The following is a 24,065-nucleotide window of genomic DNA, read 5'->3' on the forward strand; positions in this document are numbered from 1 at the left end:
AGTTATTATTTGTATGTAGAACTGAAAGTGTGGTTCCACACGGAACAACAGCGTGCTGCATTTCCCATAAAAAGAGAGCAACGCCTGTCCCTGCAAGGAAGTTCGCACAATATTTTGTTTGTTTGTTTGTTTCATTTATACCTCACCTTTCTCCCCAATGGGAATCCAGAGTGGCTCACCTTGTTCTCCCCTCCTCCATTTTATCTGCACAACAACCCTGTGACATAGGCCAGGCTGAGAGAGTGTCACCCAGCCAGCATCCATCGTCGAGCAGGAATTAGCCCGACACCTTAACCACGACCCCAATTCTGGCTCTCATGTGCTTTATTCTGCTCAGCAAAGGTTCTTTTTATCCCTGCAATTTTTTTTTTGTTTCTTGTATTTTCCCAGTTAATGGCGTAATGTTCTCTGTCAGGATGCTAGCATCTGTCATACCCATGCCGGGGGCGGGGGGGGATGGAGGTTCCCATGTTATGATTATATCTTGCAGCTTCTCCCACGAACTGACTGTTTTCACTAGACAGTTCCTAGCGCTGGGAAAGGAGTCTATGTGGCCTTGGAGGCTTTATCCACCCTTGTGCAGATAGTTCCCACCAGGAAGGGGGGGGGGAATACTAGCCTGGGAATGAGCTATGCATTCTGGGAAAAGAGGTGGTGGAACTCAGTGGTAGAACTCAGGACCACACAATGACATCACTTTGGGTCAGCTGGAACAAGGGGGAAGTTTTTTAAAGTTTAAATCGCCCTTGGCAAAAATGGTCACATGGCCGGTGGCCCCGTCCCCTGATCTCGCACTGCCGAGCGGCGCAGAGGGCAATCTAAACTCCCCTCTGTCTGGAGGTCAGGGGGCGGGGCCACCAGCCATGTGACCATTTTCAAGAGGTGCCGGAACTCCGTTCCACCGTGTTCCTGCTGAAAAAAAGCCCTGGAGCTATGTATCCATGCTTTTGTGGTGCTTTATTCCTGACAATGACCATCGCAAGATCATGATACTAGACTCTTTCAATAAAGCTTTACAAACCCTGTGGAGACTTTGGAAAAGTGTCTTGGCAGATCATTAAACTCTCTGTCCCATTACATTCATGGATCATTTGTTAAATAATCAGTTTGGGTTGGAATTGGGAATTAATCACAGCTTTTCACTTTGCAGGAAAGGTCATTTCTTATTTATTTTAGTTTTTATTATAGTTGTGAAATAGCACCCTAACGGTTTTAAAACACACACACACACACACACACAAATAGCAACACTGATCTTGCATGCCAAAAAAAGCTTGTCATAATTTATTCTGCCCTCCTTCCCCCCAAAAATAAAACTGACAATTTAAAATAGATTTATGATTGCAGTGGTTGACCATGGGAGGAAACAGGAAGTCATTAATAAAGGTGGAACTGGAAGGGAAAAAGGAAAATGTAAAGAGACTAGCCCTGGTGAAACTTCCATAGTGGCTGGCGAACCATCGACAACCTGGAAGTACTATTACATTTTATCTTTTAAAAATGACCACAAACCATGTCTAAAATAAGACTAGGGTTGCCAGATGGTCTCCTACCCAATACTGGACCAGGTGTGAGGGGGGGTTGGTAGTCACATAATAAATTATCTTTGCTCCTTGCTCCAGTGTGATGATGTCACTTCCAGAAGTAACAAAATTGCACCCGGTTGTGCAGGCCTCAGCACCCAAATCTCTTGGTAGTAGGATTGAGTAGCCAGGGGCAGGCAGTAGGGAGCCAGCCTGGCCAGTCCAACTCTTCCAGAGGCGCCCCATGATGGGGACCAGAGAGGCCAGGCCTGCAAGCGGTGGTGCCCCCCCCCAGTGAAGTCCCACCTGTTCCGCAGCAGCAAGTGGGCCAGATTCCTGCATGCTGTTCTGTTCCCTCCCTTCTAACCAGCCCAGCCCTCCTGGGGGCACCCCTCAATGGGGAGCAGAGAGGCAGGGGTGCTGTGGGCTGTTCCATGGTGGCATGGACTGGCTTCCTAGGCACTACACCACTCCCTCCCCCTTCCTCATCTTTCCCTTCCTTCTCCTCCCTGCCCTCTTGCACCCACGGCCAGGTGTTCAGTATTTTCAGGACATTTCTTCCAGACAGTCCAAGAAAATACCAGATTGTCCAGATGAAGACTGGGCACCTGGCAACCCTAAATAAGACAGGCGGTTATTGGTGGGTGGAAAGTGGAATGCAGTTACCAATGATATTATCTGAGTTCTTAGTTAAAACTTAGTCTCCTCTTCAAGTACTAACCAAGCCTGATCTTGCTTGGCTCCCAAGATCAGATGAGACCTGGGCTGATTCCACACAGCTTACCTGAAGCCGGGACGTTGCAAAACATGCCGGGAAAAATGCAGAAGATCGCGTTTTCTCGCACAAGAAAACACGATATTCCACGTTTTTTCCGGCATGTTCTGCAATGTCCCGGCTTCAGGTAAGCCATGAGGAATTGGCCCTGGTGTGTCCATGGTAGTAAGGCTGTAGGTGTTAAAACATAGTAATCGTGCCAATTCCAGACTATGTGGCAAGTATGGAAGGATCCCTGACTTGGAGTTGAATCCAAAGTACAGTTAACAGAGTACTACTAAGAGAATGAAACTCTCTCTCTTTCCTTTTCACTCTACTGAACTCCCTAAAAGGCTGTTCTTGCATGACCCTCACGAACAGCATGGAAGCCAAAGGGAGGACCTCTATGGGGGGAAATAATACCCTTCTTTCCCTGTCAGAAGTGGTTGCCAACAAAGGAAAACAATCTTTGGTTCCTGCCCTTTATCCTGTATTCCCCATCCTGACTGTTACTGGTGGCTTCTTCATGCTAATGAGAATTGAACTCTGATCCTTGCCTTTTTCATGAGACTTGTTTCAGTACTTACTTTCAGGTTTCACATGCTCACAAAGCTCACTTATGAGAACAGACAGAATTTATTATCTGTCATCATCAACCGCAGTCTTTTTTTCATGCTAACGGCCCCATTCACGGTTATGTTTAATATTGGCCACTAGCGGGGGATTCTCCGCTCCCACCCTCCGTCCCTTGTCACCACTCAGAGCCAAAACAGACAAGACACCTGATGCGTGGAGGACACACGTCATTTTCCCACAAGGTTGCACGGGAAGTGTAATGAGAAAGAACCTCTGCCAGGGAGAAGAGGGGGAGAATCCCTTTTCTCCCTGGCAGAGTTTCTAGGCATCTTGTCTAGTCCGCTCAGCCCCCTCTTGCCACCACCATCTCTCCTTGATCCCCTAAAAGCACTCCACTGCCGGAGGGAGCCTAGCGTGCTGGCGGCAGCCAGAGGGACAAGTAGCCGATCGCCAGGACTGACGTCATCATGCTGCCCCAAGAGCACTCCCATGCTTCTCAGTGGGCTGATTTGGGCCCCAAATGAAGCATGCATGCACTCCTGCTCCTGCGCGATGGCATCACTTCCCACCACCCTGGAAGTGACGTCATTGCACTGACCTGGGAATTTCTTCCTGCCTAGGAATCAATGACAGTTGGGATTTCGGGTTAGGGCTGCAAACGGCAAATAGGGCCAGTGGCCATTTTTCTCCAAAGGAATTGCTTTAAAATACTTCTCCTTTCAGATGATAGCTTTCCTGCAGAGCTGGAGCAAACTGCATATTAAGCAAGAGGTCCCTGATCAGCTCTTCCACCGTATTACTGTAAAACAGCTACAGAGGAGGCTGGTTTGGAAGGAGCTGAATTGCTGCTTGTATTCCTGGTAGAAATCAAACACACACATACCACATACACATTTTTGTGTGACTTTTTTCCTCACCAGGCTAATGTAGGAGTGGTGGGTGGAGAGTTTCATGCTGCAGATGGAGAAAACTCTTCCTTGCAGATAAAAATTAACATACTTGGGATAAAAATTGCTAGCCCAGCTCTTTCCTGCTGTGCTGGTTTTCAGTTTACAGCGGGTGTGCTTGTACGTGGAGAAGATTTTATAAAGTGCCTCCACCTGCAGTACAGCCTATATCTCTTCAGTTACCACCACCTCCTGGTACACCTGTAGACCAGGACTCAGAACAGCTGAGCTGGGCCTTTTCTCTGGCAGGGCCACCTGTTTGGGATTCCCTGTCTAGGAAGATCTGATGCCACCTCCTTTTTGTCCTTCCACTAGCTTGATACCTGTGCTTTGCTACGGTATTTCACTACTTTAAATCCAGTTCTAATACACAGGAAAGCCAGACCCCACAGGGAGATTGGCAACCCTAGAGAACTTTTAGGGGAAGGTTAGGAGGTGCGTTTGACCTCAGGACACATTTAATGATTCCCAATAGCAACTGCAGACTGTTTAGAATGTGGGGGGTGAGGACCAATCAGGCCGCATACACAAATGACCTCGGTGTTCCAACTGTCTCTGGGGGAGGGAGAATGAGGTGTGGAATGTTGTGAGCCCCAATCAGCCTGCATATGCAAATGACCTTAAAAGACTGGCCCAATCAGGGAAGAGTGGCCAACCTGGAAGTGGGAGAGGGTGCAAGCAGGCAGCAGCCTGCCAGCCACACAGGGAAGCTGTGTCCCTTTGGGAAAACACTTTTTACTCCTTTTTACCTCCATAGGGGACGAATTTCTTAAAACCCCTTCTTTGTCGGTGTTTACATCAAGAAAGGAATGCTCTCCCCATATTTCACATTTCTAGGTTCCGGGGGTTTGGGCTGAGTATTGATGAGTCAGTCAGGAGGACACTTGTTTTTATATATATATGTAGATTGACAAAGTGGACACTCCTTTGTTTTGTGGGAGATCATGGTCCCCGTCCAGCATTAGTCATTGGCATCTAGCTACACGGAACACATTATAGCTGCCAAAGATCCAGACAGCCAGTTCAGCATCAAAACAGCACGAGGGAATCAATGCAGCCTGCGCTTGCTTCTGCATCCAAATGTTCTTCTGCATCGGCGGCACTCACTGGAGGCTTCTTCCTTAAGTGGAATTTCTCTTGCTGGATCAAGATGAGAAGCTTTCTTTGGCTGTCAAATACCAGCACTGATTTATTAATTTTGCTTGTTTAATATATTTCTAGACCACCTTTTGACCCATCCTCAGCACAACACAATTTAAAATCAAATGACATACTGTCAGAAACCATTAAAACAATAAATAAGAGAAGCCATTTCCCTTCCTCCAGTAGCGTCAACATCTAGGAAAGATCGTCATAGCAACAACCCAGTCTATATTGGAGGCTCTCAAGAATAGGTAGGTCCTCATATCAATACAGAAAGACCCCAGCTTGATGTCATCCTCAGTTCCTATGGGAAAGCATTTGGAGGGGAGAGCAAAATTTATTATTTATTTATTTATTACTTCAATTTATAAACCCCCCATCCTCATGCGCTCTGGGCAGTGAACATCAGTTAAAATCAATAAAAACAAGAAAACAATAATTCTAAAATCAACATACAATAAATAATAATAAAATAAATTAACCAAATACATTAAGGTGCGATGGTGGGGAGAACCCCCCACCCCAAAGGTGGGAGGCCGATATGGCACCGCCCCCTTCAACCACCGAATGCCTGGTGGAACAGCTCTGTCTTACAGGCCCGGCGGAATGATATGTCCCGCTGGGCCCGAGTCTCTATTGACAGAGCGTTCCACCAGGCTGAGGCCAGGAGTGAAAAGGCCCTGGCCCTGGTTGAAGCGAGGCGGGCTTCCTTAGGGCCGGGGACCACCAGTAAACATTTATCCGCTGATTGAAGCGGTCTCTGGGGAACATACAAGGAGAGGCGGTCCGAAGAGATGCTGGGATCGTGGGTCATGCCTTGGGCTATGGCTGGTTCTCTAAGCAAGGCCCCTCATACCGTCAGTCAGAATTTATTTGTGGTTTGTTACCAGCACAAAATAAATGAAAATACAGCCATAATCAGGGCTTTTTTTCAGCTGGCACGCAGCGGAACAGAGTTCTGGCACCTCTTGAAAATGGTCACATGGCTGGTGGCCCCACCCCCTGATCTCCAGACAGAGAGGAGTTCAGATTGCCCTCCATGCAGCGGCGCGGAGGGCAATCTGAACTCCCCTCTGTCTGGAGATCAGGGGGCGGGGCTACCAGCCATGTGACCATTTTCTCCGAGGGAAACCCACTGAGTTCCACCACCTCTTTTCCCAGAAAAAAAGCCCTGGCCATAATAATAATAGTGTTTAGATTCCATTCTAAGAATGAAATCTAAATCACTCCTGAAGAAGTGAAATAGGAAATATTAGTGTGAAGATAGTTCATGTCATGTCTTTACATGTTCCTTATGAATCCTGAAGGCTGCAGCCAAAAATCTGGCACACACAAGCATAACCTGGGGATTGGAATCTAGTAGGAGCATCTTGTGTCGAAATCTGAGAGACGTGACAGTCTTTCACACAGCTCTCAAGTCCCTGGTTGGGCAGTGCAAATGCAAACGCTGCCGTTGAAGTTGCCTCTGTATTCTACTATAGTTGCTGTACAGTTTTTCTGTGGTGTTTACTATAATGATGGTAAGTGTCCCTTGTTCACGTTTGGTTTTTTTAGAGTAGGAAAGAAAGGAATGTTTTCACTATTTTTGAAAGCTAAGAGGAGGAAAGGTGGGGATTGGTAATAGCAGAAAGGGAAAGATAGGAAGATGGAGACGAGGGGTTGAGTCACATTCTTCAGGTGGAAGGAGCAAGAAGAGCCTTCTTCTGACAAAAGAACTTTGGAAGAGCGTCTTACATCAGAGGAAGACTAGAGGAAAGCTCCGCCACTTTCACAACAGGTACAGGATCGAGCCTAAGGAGTAAGGAAGAGAGAGGAAGGTTAGAGAAGAAGGTTAGAGAGGAAGATGGAACAAGGGAGTACCTCTGCAAGTGCTCCGCCGGAAGAAAGGGGAGGGGAGAGGCCTGCAGGAAAAGGGGGAGATCAAAATGGAGAACTGTCTGCTTTCGGAAAGGATGGGTCGAAAAAAATAATGAAAAATGTTCATGTCTATATATTACAAAAGAAGATAAAAAAACTGTAATAAAAACGATGTCAATCTTGAGTTACTAAAACCTTCTGCACAGTGTTTCTTTCCATTCATTATCCACCCTCATGGCAAATTACCATTGATTACAGCGTAATTTTAAAATAATAGGAAATAAAATTCCCCATACCGTAGCATTGGGACCCGCCAGGTCACAGTATAGACCACTCTGTGCTGTATTGAAATGCGCATCACAGCGTTTTCCTTTCCCTTAGCAGAGTCGGGAGAAGCGAGGAGAATCTCGGGAAACGAAGTGCCCAGTTTTAATCCAGGCAAAATGCTCTGAAGGCCGTCAATATAATTTCCTGCATTCTTTCTTTTTTTGTAGTTGTGTGTAATATTGGAGCCAATGCAAGAGCTGATGTCGAGGCATAAAACCTACAATCTCAGTCCTCGAGATTGCCTGAAAACATGCTTGTTTCAAAAATGGCAGCGCATGGTGGCGCCTCCAGGTATGGCTGGCCCTTTGTGTGTGCAGGTGGCTTAAAGAGAAGAAACGGAGAAGCTCAGAGAAATGACTCGGATCTTTTAACATGACAGTGTTGGAAAAGTGCAAATGTTGCTTTTAATCACCGGTTTTTCAAACGGGGTCCCATGGAAACCAGACATTCCTTGCAAGCTTATCCCGAATAAGAAGTGGCAAGGGTGGGTAAGGGCTCAAGAAGGGTAAGAACGAGCCCAAGAGCCCCTGATGAGCCAGGCCAGGATTTGAACCGAGGTGTCCCTGGATCTAGTCCGACACTCTGTTCACAATGCCATGCTGCATCTTAAGCCAAGGAAAAGGGTTCAAATTGTCTCTCAGACTTTTATAGGATTCGCCATACCTTCAGGTACATTCCAGATTTAGTGCCTGTTTTCTCCCAGGCAAGTCAAGACTTACCATGGGCTTCTTAATTACATTTATGTATTTATTTATATTATTTATAGTCTGCCTTTCTCACTGGAACTTAAGTAGGGTTGCTAGGTCCCCTTACCCTCCTGGCAGGAGTGGGAAAGACCTGGTTCTTACCTCTTTCTTCCCTTCTTTTACATGCGCGCGCATGCTCCCGCAGCTGCACAGTAATACCACTTCCTATGATGTCACTTCCGGTGACATTACTACGTAGGCACAGGGGGTGCACCCACTTAATAGCAAGCCAATTCAGGCCTCAAACGGGCCCAATTCAGCCCATGGCAAAGCACGGGAGTGCTCCCAGGGCAGAGCAATGATGTCGGTGACCTTGTCGCACCGCCCCAGGAGCGTGCCCGGGGGGCCTGTCCCCATGCCTTCCTCCCCTGCCAGCCAGGTAAGTGGAGGTGGGGGGCAGAGGGTGAAAATGGGTAATCCTCCACCCCCACTGGGGGAATGGGATCCCTAGACTTAAGGCAGATTACAGAGAGTACGTCAGTGTAATCAGCAGATTGGAAATCCAGTAAGCAGTGCAATAGGATTTGGGTTGCAGAAATCTGGACAGAGCTGAAGCAAAGCATAAGAAATAACATGGCACATTAAACAACGCCAAAATTATATAGTAGGATCCTAGTTGCAGCAATAGACTGCACTGTGGTCTGCAGTCTTTAACTTCTTACCAAAACATCTTTCTGTAGTCGGTGCAGTTGGCAAGATCTCCACCTCCCTCGCCCTGCCCAGGGTGAGTCCTGTTTCCAGGGGCAGGAATTCCATGGCTTTGGCGGGGAGTACAACATGTCAGTGCCGTTTATCCCCAACCCCACCATATTGATGGGTACATCACTAATATATTTATGTAAAATATTTTTAATCCAACTTTTGACTATGTCTGCAAGATGATTTACGAATCAATAGATAAGTTTAAAAATAAATTAAAAGTAGTACACCTGTTTCTCTAGCTGCCAGAAGCAGCAGCCCAAGGGACAGAATCCATTTGGTGTTGCCCTTTGAAAATCCAACCCACCCCCAGCAGAAGTCCAGTGAAGAATGCCCCCCTCCCAAAGTCTATTCATGCATTTCCCAAAGGGTCAGACCTGCCTCATTCCACTGCAAACCACACACAGTAAATAGCTGCAGATTTTCTTGGTATGCCTTGACAGCAACAAAAGAATTGCTCAGTCTCAACCAATGTGCTACTGCAGATCTCTAATTAGATAACAGTGCTTGCTGCAATATTAGTTCTGAGATCTTTAAATGGTCAGTGTTTTGTGTGTTATTAGTAAAGAGTCCAGTAGCACCTTTAAGACTAACCAACTTTATGCATCTGATGAAGAGCCAGACTACAAGTGATGCCTGACACGAGTTGGACACTTGTCAGCTTCTTTCAAGTTTTGATGGGAAATGTAGGCGTCCTGGTCTTACAGCTTGGCTCTCCATTTAATTGAAGTTTACAGAAACCCCACACACACACACCCAGCAGAGAGAGCCTGGCGAGAGCCCAACGCCTGCACTCCCCTCCCTACCACATGTTCTCCCTCCCATAGACTGCTGCTCTGTAAACTTCATTTAAATGGAGAGCCAAGCTGCAAGACCAGGATGCCTACATTTCCCATCAAAACTTGAGGGAAGCTGACAAGTGTCCAACTCGTGTCAGGCATCACTTGTAGCTTGGCTCAAAGAGAGCTGTGTTTCTCGAAAGCTTTATGTCTCAATAAAGTTGATTAGTCTTAAAGATGCTACTGGACTCTTTAGTGTTTTGCAGCTACAGACTAACATGGCTAACTCCTCTGGATATCGCGTGTTATTGTTTACTTTTGGCTCAAGATTAGTGTTCTGAATGTTTCACGATTCAATTCAGCACAGTGCGTACATCAGGAATTTTAAAGTGGAGAAGGGGAAAGATAGGGTGGTTGCCTCTGCCGTATTCCTTTGCGTGTATTAAGCTTTCTGTCATTTATTTCACTTCCTGCATGCCTACTATAGCAGAACCTACAAGACAGCCAACGACCAAACGGAGAAAAAGGAAAAATTCAACCAGCAGCACTTCCAACAGTAGTGCCGGGAACAACGCAAACAGCACCAACAGCAAGAAAAAAACAGCAGCTGCCAACCTCAGTCTTTCAAGTCAGGTACCTGTAAGTCTGGCTTTCCTTTTAGGCCTCCACATCAGACTGTTGTACTACTACAAAGGCCCATTTTGAAAGACCCGAAAACTCGATTTTGCTCATGCACTGGGCTTGCGGGGCTCCCTCTCCCCAGGTCAGCCACCTGAAACCCCATTCGTGAGGGCTGGAGAAACCCTTTAACCCAAGCTCCCTTGGGAGGGGGCTGGACGGAAAAGCCGGCAAAGCCCTGAACCCTCCCCTGATAGTGTCTGCAAGTGCACATGCGGAGCTCTCGGGACATAGGCGAGACTGTTTGAAACCTAACCCTAAGTGGAGCCCCAAAACCCACCTGTCTACTGCTGTGCCAGAGAGGAAATGACACGATTCATGAAAATCTACACGGCATATTTTCATAGCGTTGTTCACTGATACACGACCAGTACAAAGTGCCTAGCAGTGGAGGTCCTGATTGACAGTCTACAGCATTTAGAATTCAGCTCCGTGTGTGTGTCACATGCAATCTCTCTATAACCTGTACATTAAAAAAAAACCATTAAAATGCTTCGTCAAAATAACTCAAATTCCACAGCAAGAGAAACCAAATTCTGTAACTGTCATAAAATTATACAGCATTAAGGCAAAATGCACATTTTCTCTGATATAATCTGCAACTTTTTCTATTTTACAATACTTTATTCTGGTTTTGCTATCATGGGAGGGGCGAGGACCCGTGCAAGCTGTTCAGCCCCTCCCCTGCAGCATCACAAAGTTGTGCAAGATGCCACCCGTATGCTATCAAGCATAATTTTGGAATCATCACAGCTAGGCACTTTTTTTTTAAAAAGATGAAAGTTCAGATTCTTACATTGCAGTGCTAAGTAGAGTTCACCCTTCTAAGACCATTAACGTGAATGAACTTGGGAATAGGGTAGCTCTGTTTAGGATGGCGCTGTTAGGATGCTGAATTCTGTGCCTGTGTGGAACTGTGACCTCACACATGAACATAGAATCATAGGGCTGGAAAGGACCTCCAGGGTCATCTAGTCCAACCCCCTGCACAATGCAGGACATTCACAACTACCTCCCCCCACCACCCCATGGAACTGCCTTATACTGAATTAAACTATGAGTCCATCGAGGCCAATATTGTCTATTCAAACTGGCAGAAACTCTTAGGTAGAGGTTATTTACAGTTTGATGTGGAGCCAGTTTGGTGTGGAGCCAGTTTGGTGTAGTGGTTAAGAGTGCAGGACTCTAATCTGGAGAGCCGGGTTTGATTCCCCACTCCTCCGCTTGAAGCAAGCTGGGTGACCTCTCAGAGCTCTCTCAGAGCTCTCTCAGCCCCACCCACCTCACAGGGTGTTTTGTTGCGGGGATAATAGTAACATACTTTGTAAACCGCTCTGAGTGGGCATTAAGGTGTCCTGAAGGGCAGTATATAAATCAAATGTTGTTAAGGCTGAGGCTTTCTGAATCATTGCCCTGTCTCCCATTTGTAATGTTTGTAATGTTTTTGTTTTGTCCTTCCTTTGCTGCACACAGTCCCTTCGCTAGTCTATGTGTATTTGCCATTAGTTGCCAGCCAGCCATTATTTGAGTGGTCCAACCTGTAAAACTGTATTGGTAACTGTTATTGGGGGGGGGGGGGGGGGGCTGAAAAATTCAGAACCAACCTGGCCTGGACCTGACAGTCTGTGCCCCAGATTCACTAGCCCCAGCTCAATAGATTTAAAATCACAAGTTGCCAGTCCTATTGATCTTCCTGTTCCAGGAATTTCAGGCACTCTTTGGATTCATTTAATGGCAGGGTGGGGAGAGAGACAGCACTGAAGACTGTTTGGATTAAGTCCCTGCCTCTTAGTTCTTCATCTCTCCTTAAAGTGTGATGATAAATACAGTAATACAACCATTCAAGCACCTCGCAAAGACATTGGCACCCATTTCCAAAACGGAATCATAAGTGCCTGCCTCCATTTTGGAAATGGATGACATCAGAAATCACACGAAGAAGCTGCTGTAAGTGAGTGGGGTGCGATTTTTAAGCCAATGTCTCTATTAACCCTATGATAGTTCTGCCGCTCTGCGCTCCCGTAAAAGATTACATTTAGGTCAGATCAGTATTTTCCATTCGTTATAATGTTTTTAAAAAGTGAGGTTGTTTTCAAAGATTAAATAAAGAAGAAGAAATATCACTCATTGGTGATGCAGAGAGAGAATCCCATAGCCAGGCCCACCTAACGTGAGCAACCAAGCCATGTAGAGGGTCACAAGAACACGGATCTTGACCGTCCAGGTGCACGACCTTAGCAATCCTCCTCTGCTCTGTTTTTGCAGCCCTGAGTAGGCAGCCCATTGGGAGGTTGAGTAGGCTCTGTGGGGCCATCTACCATCCATACCTGGTGGGTTTCATTTGTCACCCAACCGTGTACACTAAACATTGTCACTTCTAAACCTGAACTGAGTGGACCAAGCTGCCTTGACTAGCCCGTAGCTGTGTTGTGACCCCATGCGAGAAAAGACGAGGGTTTAATTCTTGGATTCTGCTTCTCACTCCATGAGCAGGAGCTAGGAGCACTCCAGAACGGCAGCCTCACCCTTGGGAGGGATGGAGCCTGGTCTCAGTCAACAACAGTGACCCCTACTGGCCAATTTAAGGAGAAGCATTGAGGGACTCTAAAAGGAGTCACTTCCAGTCCTCCTCAGAGGTTGGTGGCTATTGCACGGGAACTAGTGAGAGAAGAATAACTGGTATTGAAGTGGTGGGTGTCTCAAGCATTCCTTTCCAAGGAGCAGGGGGCCCTGCTGTGGGGAAGAGACAATAGGCTCGATCCAAAGAAAGTGTCTTTAAATCGCAAAGTTTTGCCTCGTTACTTTCAATGGGGCTTGAGCACGGCGAATTTCTCTGGATCAGGGCCAATGTGTCTTCTTCTCCCCTGAGGGATGGTTGATTGTTTGGGGTGTGGAAATAGATGCATAGAGCATTTGCACTCTGTAGCTGTCTGTGTGATCGGACCAGGCCAGATGTCAGGATGTAGAATGGAACTATGGTATAGCTCCCAGGTAGACAATCCAATCTGTCAGTGATAATGAAGTGATAGCAATAGATTGGGGGAAAGGTGGGGGGGAATCCTCATTAGGTTTTTACAATACATTTTCTGACCATTCACTGAGGGTTTGTTCACACATGATAAAATCTTACTGTGTATTTGATGGTACTGTGCCTTTCGCATGTTTATCCAAGTTTATATCATCCCAAGTGACAAAAAAATATGAATGCCCTGATTTAAAAAAAAATTTCTCACTACGCAATCCCTTGCAATGACAAGGAATAACATGGTAGGGGTGAAGAAGGTCCCCCAGAGATTAAACATGCATGTATTCTTTCAAAAATGTATCTTGCCAGCAGAGTGGAAAGGAGACAAAATTTCATTCGGCAGAGGAAGGGCCTTCTGTGAGTGGAAAACAACAACTGTGTCAAACTGATCTCCTTCAGTGTGTCAAGCTTATATCCTTTAGCATGAAGCTCTGTCCAATTTTAATGTCTTCTGGCAACAGTGATGACAAAACCTACGTTCCCAAATATTTCAAAATAGCTGCCAAAATGAGATTTCATGGACTCCACCTTAGAAGCTCCTGCTCGTTACCACTACAGTAGGTTTTAACCTGAGGCCAGGATTCGTGCCCAAGAGGATTTTCCAGGATGCCAGGGTTTGGCCATGGGAAAAGTGGAACAGACCAAGCCTCTGAGCACATACTGACTGCATTCCTCTTGTGGGCTACCACTCAGCACTGGCATGGAGGAGCTGCCCCTGAGAGCTAAACTACACGAGATGAATTACATGAGGATGCTCATGGGAACAGAGACGCAATGTGAGCCAGGAAGCGTAGTTTGAATTTCACCTCTCTCTACAGAATGGGCAAAAATTGCTCCTCAGAGGGTTTGTTCATTTCCCCTTTGCCTCCCTGACTCTGTCAATTATTAACAAACCCTCTGTGGAGCAATCTTTGCTGGCTCTGTAGAGAGAGGTGAAATTCAAACTACGCTTCCTGGCTCACATTGCGTCTTCCTTCACTTGAGTGTCATTGTGTAACTCGTCTCGTGTAGTTTAGCTCTGAGAGTCAAACTCTGACTCATGGACTCCTCTGCCATTTTAAAGTGAATTAAAAATGCCCTGAGGGCCCAGTCGTGATAAGGCCTTCCGTGTCATGGGCTGAGGTGTTCTTGTTCTCCCCATGTTTTTTCAGGTGCCAAAACAGCTGTGCGGGGGCACTGCCATTTCAGCGCTTGAAAAATCGTGGGGGGGGGGCTCAGCCCACTATGCTGTAGTCCCAATCAGGATTGAGCCCTCAAAATATTTTTAAGTTGCTTTAAAATGGCTTCATCATCATGTCTAGTTTGGCCCTGAGCGTAGAGCTTCCAGAAAGACACATCCTAGCATCTCCCTTCCTAGAAAGTACAATTATCCACAAAGAGCTCTTAAAAAGAACCTGCTCAGACCTTTATCAGGATTGCCACATTTTTTGCAAGGAGCAGTCCTTTGTCCCTCCTTGCCTGTAAGACAGCATGTGCAACAGTACCCCCTGTGTAATACACTAGTGGGGAAGGCCATTGGTTTAAAGGATTAGACACATTTATGGAGGAGAGCTATGTCAATGGCTGAATGGAACGTCTAGGCACTGTGCCTCTGAATGCATTTCAGAGGGGCAGCTACTTCTTTCCCTGCTTGCGTGTTTCCCAGAAACATCTGCATGGACTCCTTTTAAGTTTTTATGGAGACCTATACTTGCGAAGGCCTGATCTGGCTGACTAGAATTGGAATAGGATTTTGGACTAAAGGGACTTTTGGTATAACCCAGAAAGGTTTTAACGTTCATATTTATGAACACCTAGTTTGCAAGATTCTCTTTGAGGAGGAAGGATTGCATGAATCAGATAGAAAGTGCATATGTGGGCTCCTACGTGGAGCACCAGGGTATCCCATTATGTTATGTGCATTGTGGAGGGGAGACTGTTATGCCCCTGCCCCCGCCATGCAAACACTGCTGCTGTGTAGGCACAGGTCTGAACCATGGCTGTATCTGCTCCCTTTAAAAAGCAAGCACATCTCCCGTTTCCCCATAGGCATTGAGTAAAAGCCAAGCCTGTCTTTGCATAAAACAGCAATGAGCTGTATTATTTAACTTTCATGCTACAGTCTGAAACTTGTCCAAACTGTAGGTATTCTGCTTTTTGGAACAAATGGGCCCCGTCTTCTAGAAACAGCCCACCTAGTGCCGTTAACAAGGAGAAGAGCAGTCGCTGCCTCCTTCTGTGGCTTGCTCAACAACTCAAATGTGCCCCAGTCAAGTCCCTGCTGTAGTGTCATAATCTCCTTCTTCCTCAGTAGCTCTCTGTATAAGAGAGGTGGACATCAGTTAACTGCACCACACATTTAATCTGGGGGGAGGGCTCCATAGGACTTCATTTGTTAAAAAAGTAAAAACAGCATGAGAAAAAAAACCCTCTACATCTTTCTTTCCCTGTCTTACAATCTAAGAATCCAGGCAGATGAAACACCATGAGGGCCCTGAGTGGGTCTTCCCAGGAATTTTTCAAGGGCATGGAAGGAGAAAGAGCATTGTTAAGTGAAACTGTCCCACACACACACACACACACACACACACACACACACACACACGTACACACAGAGGCCGTTTTCACACTACTAACCTGCATCCGTAACGTTGCAAAACATCACGCAAAAAATGCGGAAGATAGCGTCTTCTTGTGAGAGTTCTGCGTGACATTGCGAGAGTTTTGTGCGACATTACACAAAACTCGTGAGAAGACGCTATCTTCCGCGTTTTTTGTGCGACGTTTCACAACGTTACGGAAGCAGATTAGTAGTGTGAAAACGGCCAGAGTTATTATCCCTTTAAAGAAAAGAAGATGGCAAAATCAAAGCACCTGGCTTTTTTCCTTTCCATGGCTAATAACGGTGCAAGGTGAGAGATGGAAGCGCTAAACCCCTTCCTCCCAGCCATGGTCAGAATTACCCAGTTGTCATGCTCCCAATACCTTGAGTGTTTCAACCCTAAATTTCAACCAGAGGGTAGACCAGGGGAGAAACAGGAGACTGCAGGTACCGGGAAAGAACAGTTGAGTGTAATTTAGTGTAGTTTTAGATTTTGTTTCAGTTTGAGAAGTTCAAAGACTCTTTTTTAAAATGGCGATTGAAGGGGTGTTGAGAGGACAAAAGAGAGGCAGTATCTAAGGTACTGGGAGGGAGATTTAGGCATAAAGGACAGCAAGGGAGAGTATTGAAAAGATCAGAGTCTCTGAGCCAAGCTACAAGTAACGCCTGACACAGGCTGGACACTTGTCAGCTTCCCTCAGGTTTTGATGGGAAATGTAGGCATCCTGGTCTTGCAGCTGTAATGGAGAGCCAAGCTGTAAAACCAGGACGCCTACATTTCCCATCAAAACTTCAAGGAAGCTGACAAGTGTCCAGCCTGTGTCAGGCATCACTTGTAGCTTGGCTCTGAAAGTGATGGAGCTGGAGGAAGGTCGATGCTAGATCCTCACTTGCTTTTAACAGAAAATGGACAATCACAGAAACGGGAAGGAATCCCTTTCAGCAGGCAGGCCTCCTCCGTAGGCTTTGAGTGGCTCATTAACAGTGCAATCCTAAACAGAGTCACTCCAGTCTAAGCCCATTGAAATTAATGGGTTTAGACTGGAGTAACTCTGCTTAGGATTGTGCTGTTAATCAGTATGTATCCTTCTGAACATAGCAGGGACTGCCATCCCCTGGAGAATGTCTTGAGAAACTGTGCCAGGGCCTTACAGCCAAGAATGTGTCCCACAGATAAATTCTTTCTCCCAACACTGTTTTTAACACAAGTTAAACTCCTTGAATGAGCCCAAGAAAGCTTGCAGGTTTCCCGTCTGGCACATTTTCTTCCTGCCCCTTGTTGGCAACAGGCTTGTGATGTGCCGTTGAGCTTGAGGGTGTTTGCGTGACTCCGTGAAAGGATTCTTTGCACGTCCTGCAGTGATAGGACGGATCCTTTCTCTCTTACCCTCTTCAGCATTTGTGGAATGCTAGCTTCATCGGGATAATTATAATTAGCACTGCGTCTTTCTTTTATGATACCAGCTGCACAGTTTTGGTCCTCTTACCGCACAGATTGGCAGAAGTATTGCCTACACAGAGAGGTGACAGGCACCACGAAATAACAGATGGTAAATTCAGGGCTTGTTGGCAATCAGCAGGGGGTTTTCTGCTAATGACTTAATTAGCGATGCAAATTGTCAAATCAGTGTGAACATTGTTTTTATCAAAAAAAAACCTCTACCTAAATTAATTACCATAATTAAGTGGCAGGATGTCAAGTCCATTGGTTAGGGATAAGAGGTGCTGAGTTTTGTATTCTGATGGCTGATGTATTAAAGATAGTATTTCTGAACTTGATTTTAACTGCTGCAAGCTATTGACTGGAAGAAGTAAAGAAGTTAGGAGTAATTCATCCAGAAGTTCTCTTGAACAAACCACCTGAGGATGAATGGGAGAGCTGCACGAATAGTAGTAATTTCAAGGAGCTTGCACATGAGAACTTCTGGGCGAATTGTACTCTAATTTAAATGGTGTCAATTGTTGTCGCATTATTGTGGTGCTGCTTGTAGACCAATAATATATAAACTTGAAATTTCAATAGTGTGTTGAATCTGAAAAGATCACATAATCATTTTGACAAGTTTGTTGAATCCTTTTCAGGGTGATACTTTGGGTCTTCAAAACCCATGTTTTATTCCATCTCTATTATCTCTGTTTCAGAGAGCTGCTGTAGCACAGTGGTTAAGTGGTTTGGGTGTGAATCAGCACTCTGCTGGTTCAAATCCCACTACTGCCATGAGCTCAGTAGGTGGCCTTGGGTAAGCCACTCCTCTCAGCCCAGCTCTCCAGCTATATTGTGGGGATAATAATAACACTAACTTGTTCACCGCTCTGGGTGAGGCACTAATCTGTCAAGAAGAGTGGTATATAAGCACAGTTATTATTATTATTTTCAAATTAACCACATAAAAAGTATAATGCTAAAATGTTTGCACATACTAAAAAGGAACATCCAGTTATCTTTTTGAGCTTGGCTATCATGAAGGGTTGCAACGACATATCATTTTGATGGGGCATTCAAGGAAGAAGTGTTCTGGGGCCGTTTTCACACTGCTTACCATCCATGGAACATCATGCCAAGCTCCTGGAACGACAGCATCTTTCTGGAGCGAAATTGCTGTCGTTCCAGGAGCTTGGCGCAATGTTCCGCGGACGGTAAGCAGTGTGAAAATGGCCCTAGGTTACTACTTTTAAGAAAGGTTCTCTTTCAGCCCAATGGCTATATTTAAGTGGGGTTGGTTTGCTCGTTTACTTTGTCCATATAACAAACATTGGATGCCCTTCACAGGACGTGATGGTGGTCGGGGAACCAACTTTGATGGGAGGAGAATTCGGTGATGAAGATGAACGGCTTATTACCAGGCTAGAGAACACCCAGTATGATGCAGCAAATGGCATGGATGATGATGAAGATTTCAACAACTCACCTGCACTGGGGAACAACAGTCCGTGGAACAGTAAACCTCCCACTAACCAGGAGGCCAAGTCCGAAAACCCAACACCGCAGGCTTCCCAATAAGTTATCTGAAGCTATGTCCACTTTTGCTTATATCAGCAAGTTGCAATTATAATCCCACAGCATTCTTTACAAAAAAAACCCCATCCAAGCTTTCCACAGATATCAAACCTATTTCTTAGGTGAACAGCTATCTTTCCTCAGTTTTAAGTTAGAAAAATAATTTATAAGCTTTCAGGTGTTTTTCTTGGAAGCCTTTGCACATTACTTCAACTGGCGCTGACCTCATTGAAAAAACGGAATATGTAAGTAGCCTCATGGCAATTTCTTAAAGCATTTCAGCGAACGATTTTCCCCTACCTTGATGTCCCTTCCTTTTACTCAAGAAAGGCCATATTGTGTAGCCCATCAGTGCTCAGGATCTCTTGACAGTTTTTTAAAACATGGTAAATGGTTTTTCAACTCATTCCTGAGTTTTTGGGTTCTAGAATACTATAAACAAATTGGATTTCTTTGGAAGCAGCTTTTTCATCATGCTCTGAATAGTTTTGTTCCCTGGTTAGACATTTTTTTTTTGTGGAGCAAGCAAAAGGAGAGAGGACTAATGGGTGTCAGGAAACTGTTTGTTATGGAGAAAAGGTGCAGCTCATGACATTCCCAAGCAAAACGCTTTAGGGGCACTGCAAAAATGTCCCAAATGAACTGTGATTTGATAACAGACTGTCAAAAAAACATTGTTTGCAAATATAACTTTTATTATATTAATATAAAATATAATAAATATTGACCAGCTGTTGTAAATCATGCCGTGGCTCGGTGGGAGACCATCCGCTTTGTATGCAGACGGTCTCGGGTTCAGCTCCTGGCATCTACTTTTAAATAAGCATCAAGCAGCAGGTGATGTGAAGGACCTTCTCCCTGAGGCACTGGAGACAACAGCGACTTTGATGGGCTGATCCCGCAGAGAGCAACTTCACATGTGCTCATTACTACCAGAAATATAGGGGCCAGAAATATAAACTATGTATTATAATTCCAATACAACAGAGCCCATCTATAGAGAAACCAGAGAAACTCAGAGCCAAGCTACAAGTGACGCTTGAGACAGGTTGGACACTTGTCAGCTTCCCTCAAGTTTTGATGGGAAATGTAGGCGTTCTGGTCTTGCAGCTTGGCTCTCCATTTAATTGACGTTTACAGAGCGGCAGTCTATAGGAGGGAGAACATGCAGTCGGGAGAGCAGGCGTTGGGCTCTCACTGGGCGCCCCCCTTCCCCTCCGCTGGGTGTATGTGTTGGAGGGTTTCTGTAAACTTCAATGAAATGGAGAGCCAATCTGTAAGACTAGGATGCCTACATTTCCCATCAAAACTTGAGGGAAGCTGACAAGTGTCCAACCTGTGTCAGGTGTCACTTGTAGCTTGGCTCTCAGAAGCCAATGAAATCCTGCCGGTCTTAATTCAATGCCCCTTCCCTTCACCCCTTTGAACAGCTGGTCCGCCTAAGGTCATTGGGCATGCAACTTCACATGCACCATCTGTTGGCATATGTGATTTCCCATCCAGCTAGGGATGCCTGTGCTTAGCCCCTGGCTGGTTCACGACTTGTGTTTTTACAGTAGCCCTCAGAGAAGGGTTCTGTCAAAGCCTGCTGGGCCCAGCCTCCTTTCCCAGAGGTTTCCTAGCCCTTCTCCTCTGTTGTTTCCTTCATCGATTGGAGCTATTCTCTTTTTTTTTATTCCAACTATCTTGAAGACCCGCTGCTTTAAATCTGGCATCAAAACAAATCCCAGTTAATAATTTTAATTATTGAAAACACTGCAAAACCTGGAAAAAATCTCTCTCTTTTTTTGTTTCATTGAAGACATAAATATTTTTATGTGGAGAGAGACACCCAGTCCCCGTGAGAGTTTATGCTTTGTAAAACTGCTGTCAATCTGGATTTTGAAAGCCATGTAGTCCATTAATTTTGTGAACAGTTTAAACAAAGGTTGTTATTTGCAAGGGGGGGGATTTTATTGTATCTTAAGTTTATTTTGTTGTTTCTTTTCATGCTATATTTCTTGTATAATACTTTTGTAAAGCCCTCAAACCGATTAATTTTTTTTACTCCCATATATTTATGTGAAACTTTATAAAAGAAACTAATTTTTTTTTCATTTACGTATTAATATGTTCAAACTCATCATGTAAAAGAAAAACACAGTGAGTCGGTGTGTAATATGATATAAATGTATTTTATGTATGCTTTGCCAATACGTGTGCCAATAAACTGTGTTAATAAAAGTGCTTTGTACCTTTCCTTGCCAACCACATGTATATATACAAAAAAAGCCCCCTCGGCCTGCATCTGCATCCTAAAGGAGAGGCAGTCCCAGTGCTCACTGCTTCCGCTCTGCTTCCTCAATCGGCTCTGAAGCTCCTGGCAATGGCAAATGAGGAGGCAGTTCTTTGGCTGTGTTTGTGGCTTGCAGTGAGGATGGCTGCAAACATGGCACTCTTCAAGACACCACAGGGTGCAGCAGGACCAACAAGGTGGAAGTGTAGCCAACCCACGGCAGGCTCTGCACCTGGCTTGCCAGCCAAGATAGTCCCACCCTCTCATATAACATCACCCACTTAACTTTTCATTTTGTACATTTCTTTTCCTTCTTTTATTCTAACAATTCTACTATCTTGTCTGATTCTCACTGCCAACATTTCTAGTACAATGATAAACAATAATGGTGATATTGGGCATCCCTGTCGTGTTCCCTTTTATTATTTTGATTTTCTCCATGAGAGAGCCATTTACTAAAATTCTAGCTTGTTGATCAGTATTAATGCTTTGCATCCAATTTAAAAATGCAGTCCCACAAGTCATACTTTGTAATGCTTTCGTAAGATATTTCCAAGAGACATTATCAAACGCTTTTTCTGCATCCAAAAACATAAATGTCATTTTTTTACCCCTTCTTGAATATTTGATTGCATCAAGTAGTTATCTGATGTTATCTCTTTGAAACAAATCCTGTTTGGTCTTCATGTATTACGTCTGAAATGGATCTTCTAAATCTCGCTGCCATTATTGTTGTAAAAACGTTATAATCCACATTCAGTAAGGAAATTGGTCTATATGATTGCAGTTTTAGTGGATTGTTCCCTTCTTTATATATTAAAGTTATATTCGCTTCTTGCCACACTGGTGGTATATTCTTCCTATCTTATATCGCCTTCATTACTTCTTGCAAAGATACTGCTAATATATCTTTAAAACATTTGTAATAAGTTGCTGTCAGTTTGTCTGGGCCCAGCCCTTTTTCCTGCTTTTAATTTTTTGATGGCTGAATTAATCTACTGTTATTACTAGAAAACCGGTTAAATGTTTGGGAATAAATGTAATGGGACAAAATGATAAGCTATATAAAGACAACTATCAAAAAGTTTGGGCAAGTATTAATGAAGATCTGTAGATATGGGGAAAACTGAATATCTCATGGTTAGGGAGAATTTCTGCTGTCAACATGAATATATTACCAAAATTGAACTTTCTGTTTCAAATGCTGCCATATCATATAGATGAGAAGATTTTAAAGAAGTGGCAGAAGACAATAAATGATTTTGTATGGAAAGGAAAGAAACCAAGAATAAGATTCAAAATATCGTAGAACAAAAAAAGATGAGGGGGGTTGGCAGTACCAAACATTAAATTGTACCACCAAGCAGCTGCATTAATTTGGATATCAGATTGGATCATAAATCCAAATAAAAGACATACAAAGCTGGAAACAATAGATACCAAGGAAGGATTTCACAATTATTTATGGATTAAGAAATCACTAAAAACTATTCAAAAGCAAGACAATACTCATGTTATGAGAGATGGGCTACTTAAAAAGTTTGGTTTCAATGTAGAAATAGATTAAGCCAGCCGACTTCACCACTGACATCACCAATAGATGCCTACTGTGATGCTATACAAGAAATAGAATTGATTGTGTAAATTAAGAATGCATGATGGACAAGCAAGGAAATATAAAGACATGGCAAGAAATTCAAGCACAAGGGGAAAATATTCCATGGTTGATATATTATCGATGGTGTCCAAACTTAAAGAACAAACATCCAAAGAAGGTCGCAGATTAAGTGAGACAACAAAGTTTGAACAACTCATCAGCGGACATTCAAAGCACTTACTCGGAAAAATATACAAAATTTTATTGCAATACGCCACAGAAACGGAACAAATTGAGAATTGTATGACAAAATACATGCAAAATTTTGGGGAAAGCATCTCTATAAGTCAATGGGAAGACTTATGAATTAAAGAAATCAAATTTACAGACTGTCAATTGCTAAGAGAGAATTGGTATAAAATGTTCTTCAGATGGTATACTACCCCAAAAAACATTGCAAGAACCAATAAAAACTATAATGGGCAGTGTTGGAAATGTCAGTACAGAGGTGCAACATTTTATCATATGTGGTGGACATGTAAGAGGGCATAAGATATTGAATAAAAATACACAAAGAGATGCAAAAGATATTAAAGTTTATCTGAAAAATATGTTATTAAATATCTTACTGAGTAATATTACCAAAGCACATGATGAACTTTTTAAGTATATGGTAACAGCTGTGAGAGTTGCATATTCAGCAAAATGGAAGGCAGAATCTTGTCCAGATGAGATTGAATGGACGAATAAATGGTATGAATATGCCTCTATGGCTAAATTAACTTATATGCGTAACAGACCAATTCCAGGAAAAATGGAGAGATTTCTTTGAATATGTAGCTGGAAATTAAGAAATATTAAGAATAGTTAATATGTACATAGATCAACTATAAAACTAAGATTTTTAAAACATTGAATATAAAACATGATGTAGATAATTGAATATAGAATGCTGAATATAAAACTTTGGGTATAAGTAATAGAGGAGAGGAAAAGAAGTAATATTATGAAATTTAGCTGTATCGTTATATTTCTTACTTACGTTTTTGTTGTACCTTAAATCTATTCTGTATTCTGTTCAAGATCCTTTATGCACTTTCAAATGTCTCTCTTTTTCTCTTTTAAATAAAGTTTATTTTAGAAAAATAGTCCCACCCTCCCCTGACATTTTTGGTCAAAAGAGGAAAAGGAGAAGTAGGAGTCCCATGGTGCCTGCCACAACCCTCTTCCCTCTCTGTGTATCTTCACACAATACGGCTAGCAATACACCATTAACAAGCAAATGTGTAGTGTGGACAATAACCCAGGAACTGGACGTAATTAGCCTCCTTGAAAGAGGAGAATGCCAAAGCCAAATGATGTGTGAATCTGACATGGAGTCATTGATTATCTAAGATAATAACCTCTCTCTTAGCATCTGGTTAAAGCTACGGGTGCTCTATATATCATTTGGGGCTTTTTAAAAGTGCCCTTTTTTTTTAAAAAAAAATGAGATTTTCCTGCAAATTTGGGGCAAATTTTCAGGTGAGCAGAAAGATCTTTCTTGTCCTTCATGGCTCC

At 43.9% G+C, this 24,065-nt stretch overlaps 1 protein-coding gene across 4 annotated transcripts in view; it reads left to right on the forward strand.

Annotated features, from left to right (window-relative positions):
- LDB2 (LIM domain binding 2) overlaps positions 1 to 19,905 on the forward strand; it is a 343,322-nt gene extending 323,417 nt beyond the window's left edge. Inside the window, exons 6-8 of one of the 4 annotated variants that reach the window (XM_054998716.1) lie at positions 7,295 to 7,418; positions 9,839 to 9,990; positions 18,406 to 19,905. In XM_054998716.1, the coding sequence (XP_054854691.1) occupies positions 7,295 to 7,418; positions 9,839 to 9,990; positions 18,406 to 18,636 (507 nt within the window). In that variant the 3' untranslated portion in view covers positions 18,637 to 19,905. The remainder of the gene's footprint in view (positions 1 to 7,294; positions 7,419 to 9,838; positions 9,991 to 18,405) is intronic. The other 3 variants (XM_054998718.1, XM_054998717.1, XM_054998719.1) reach the window with 3 other exon arrangements.
- The last annotated feature ends 4,160 nt before the right edge of the window (positions 19,906 to 24,065 follow it).

Source organism: Eublepharis macularius, chromosome 15 (genome assembly GCF_028583425.1).
Source record: "Eublepharis macularius isolate TG4126 chromosome 15, MPM_Emac_v1.0, whole genome shotgun sequence".
Taxonomy (NCBI): domain Eukaryota; kingdom Metazoa; phylum Chordata; class Lepidosauria; order Squamata; family Eublepharidae; genus Eublepharis; species Eublepharis macularius.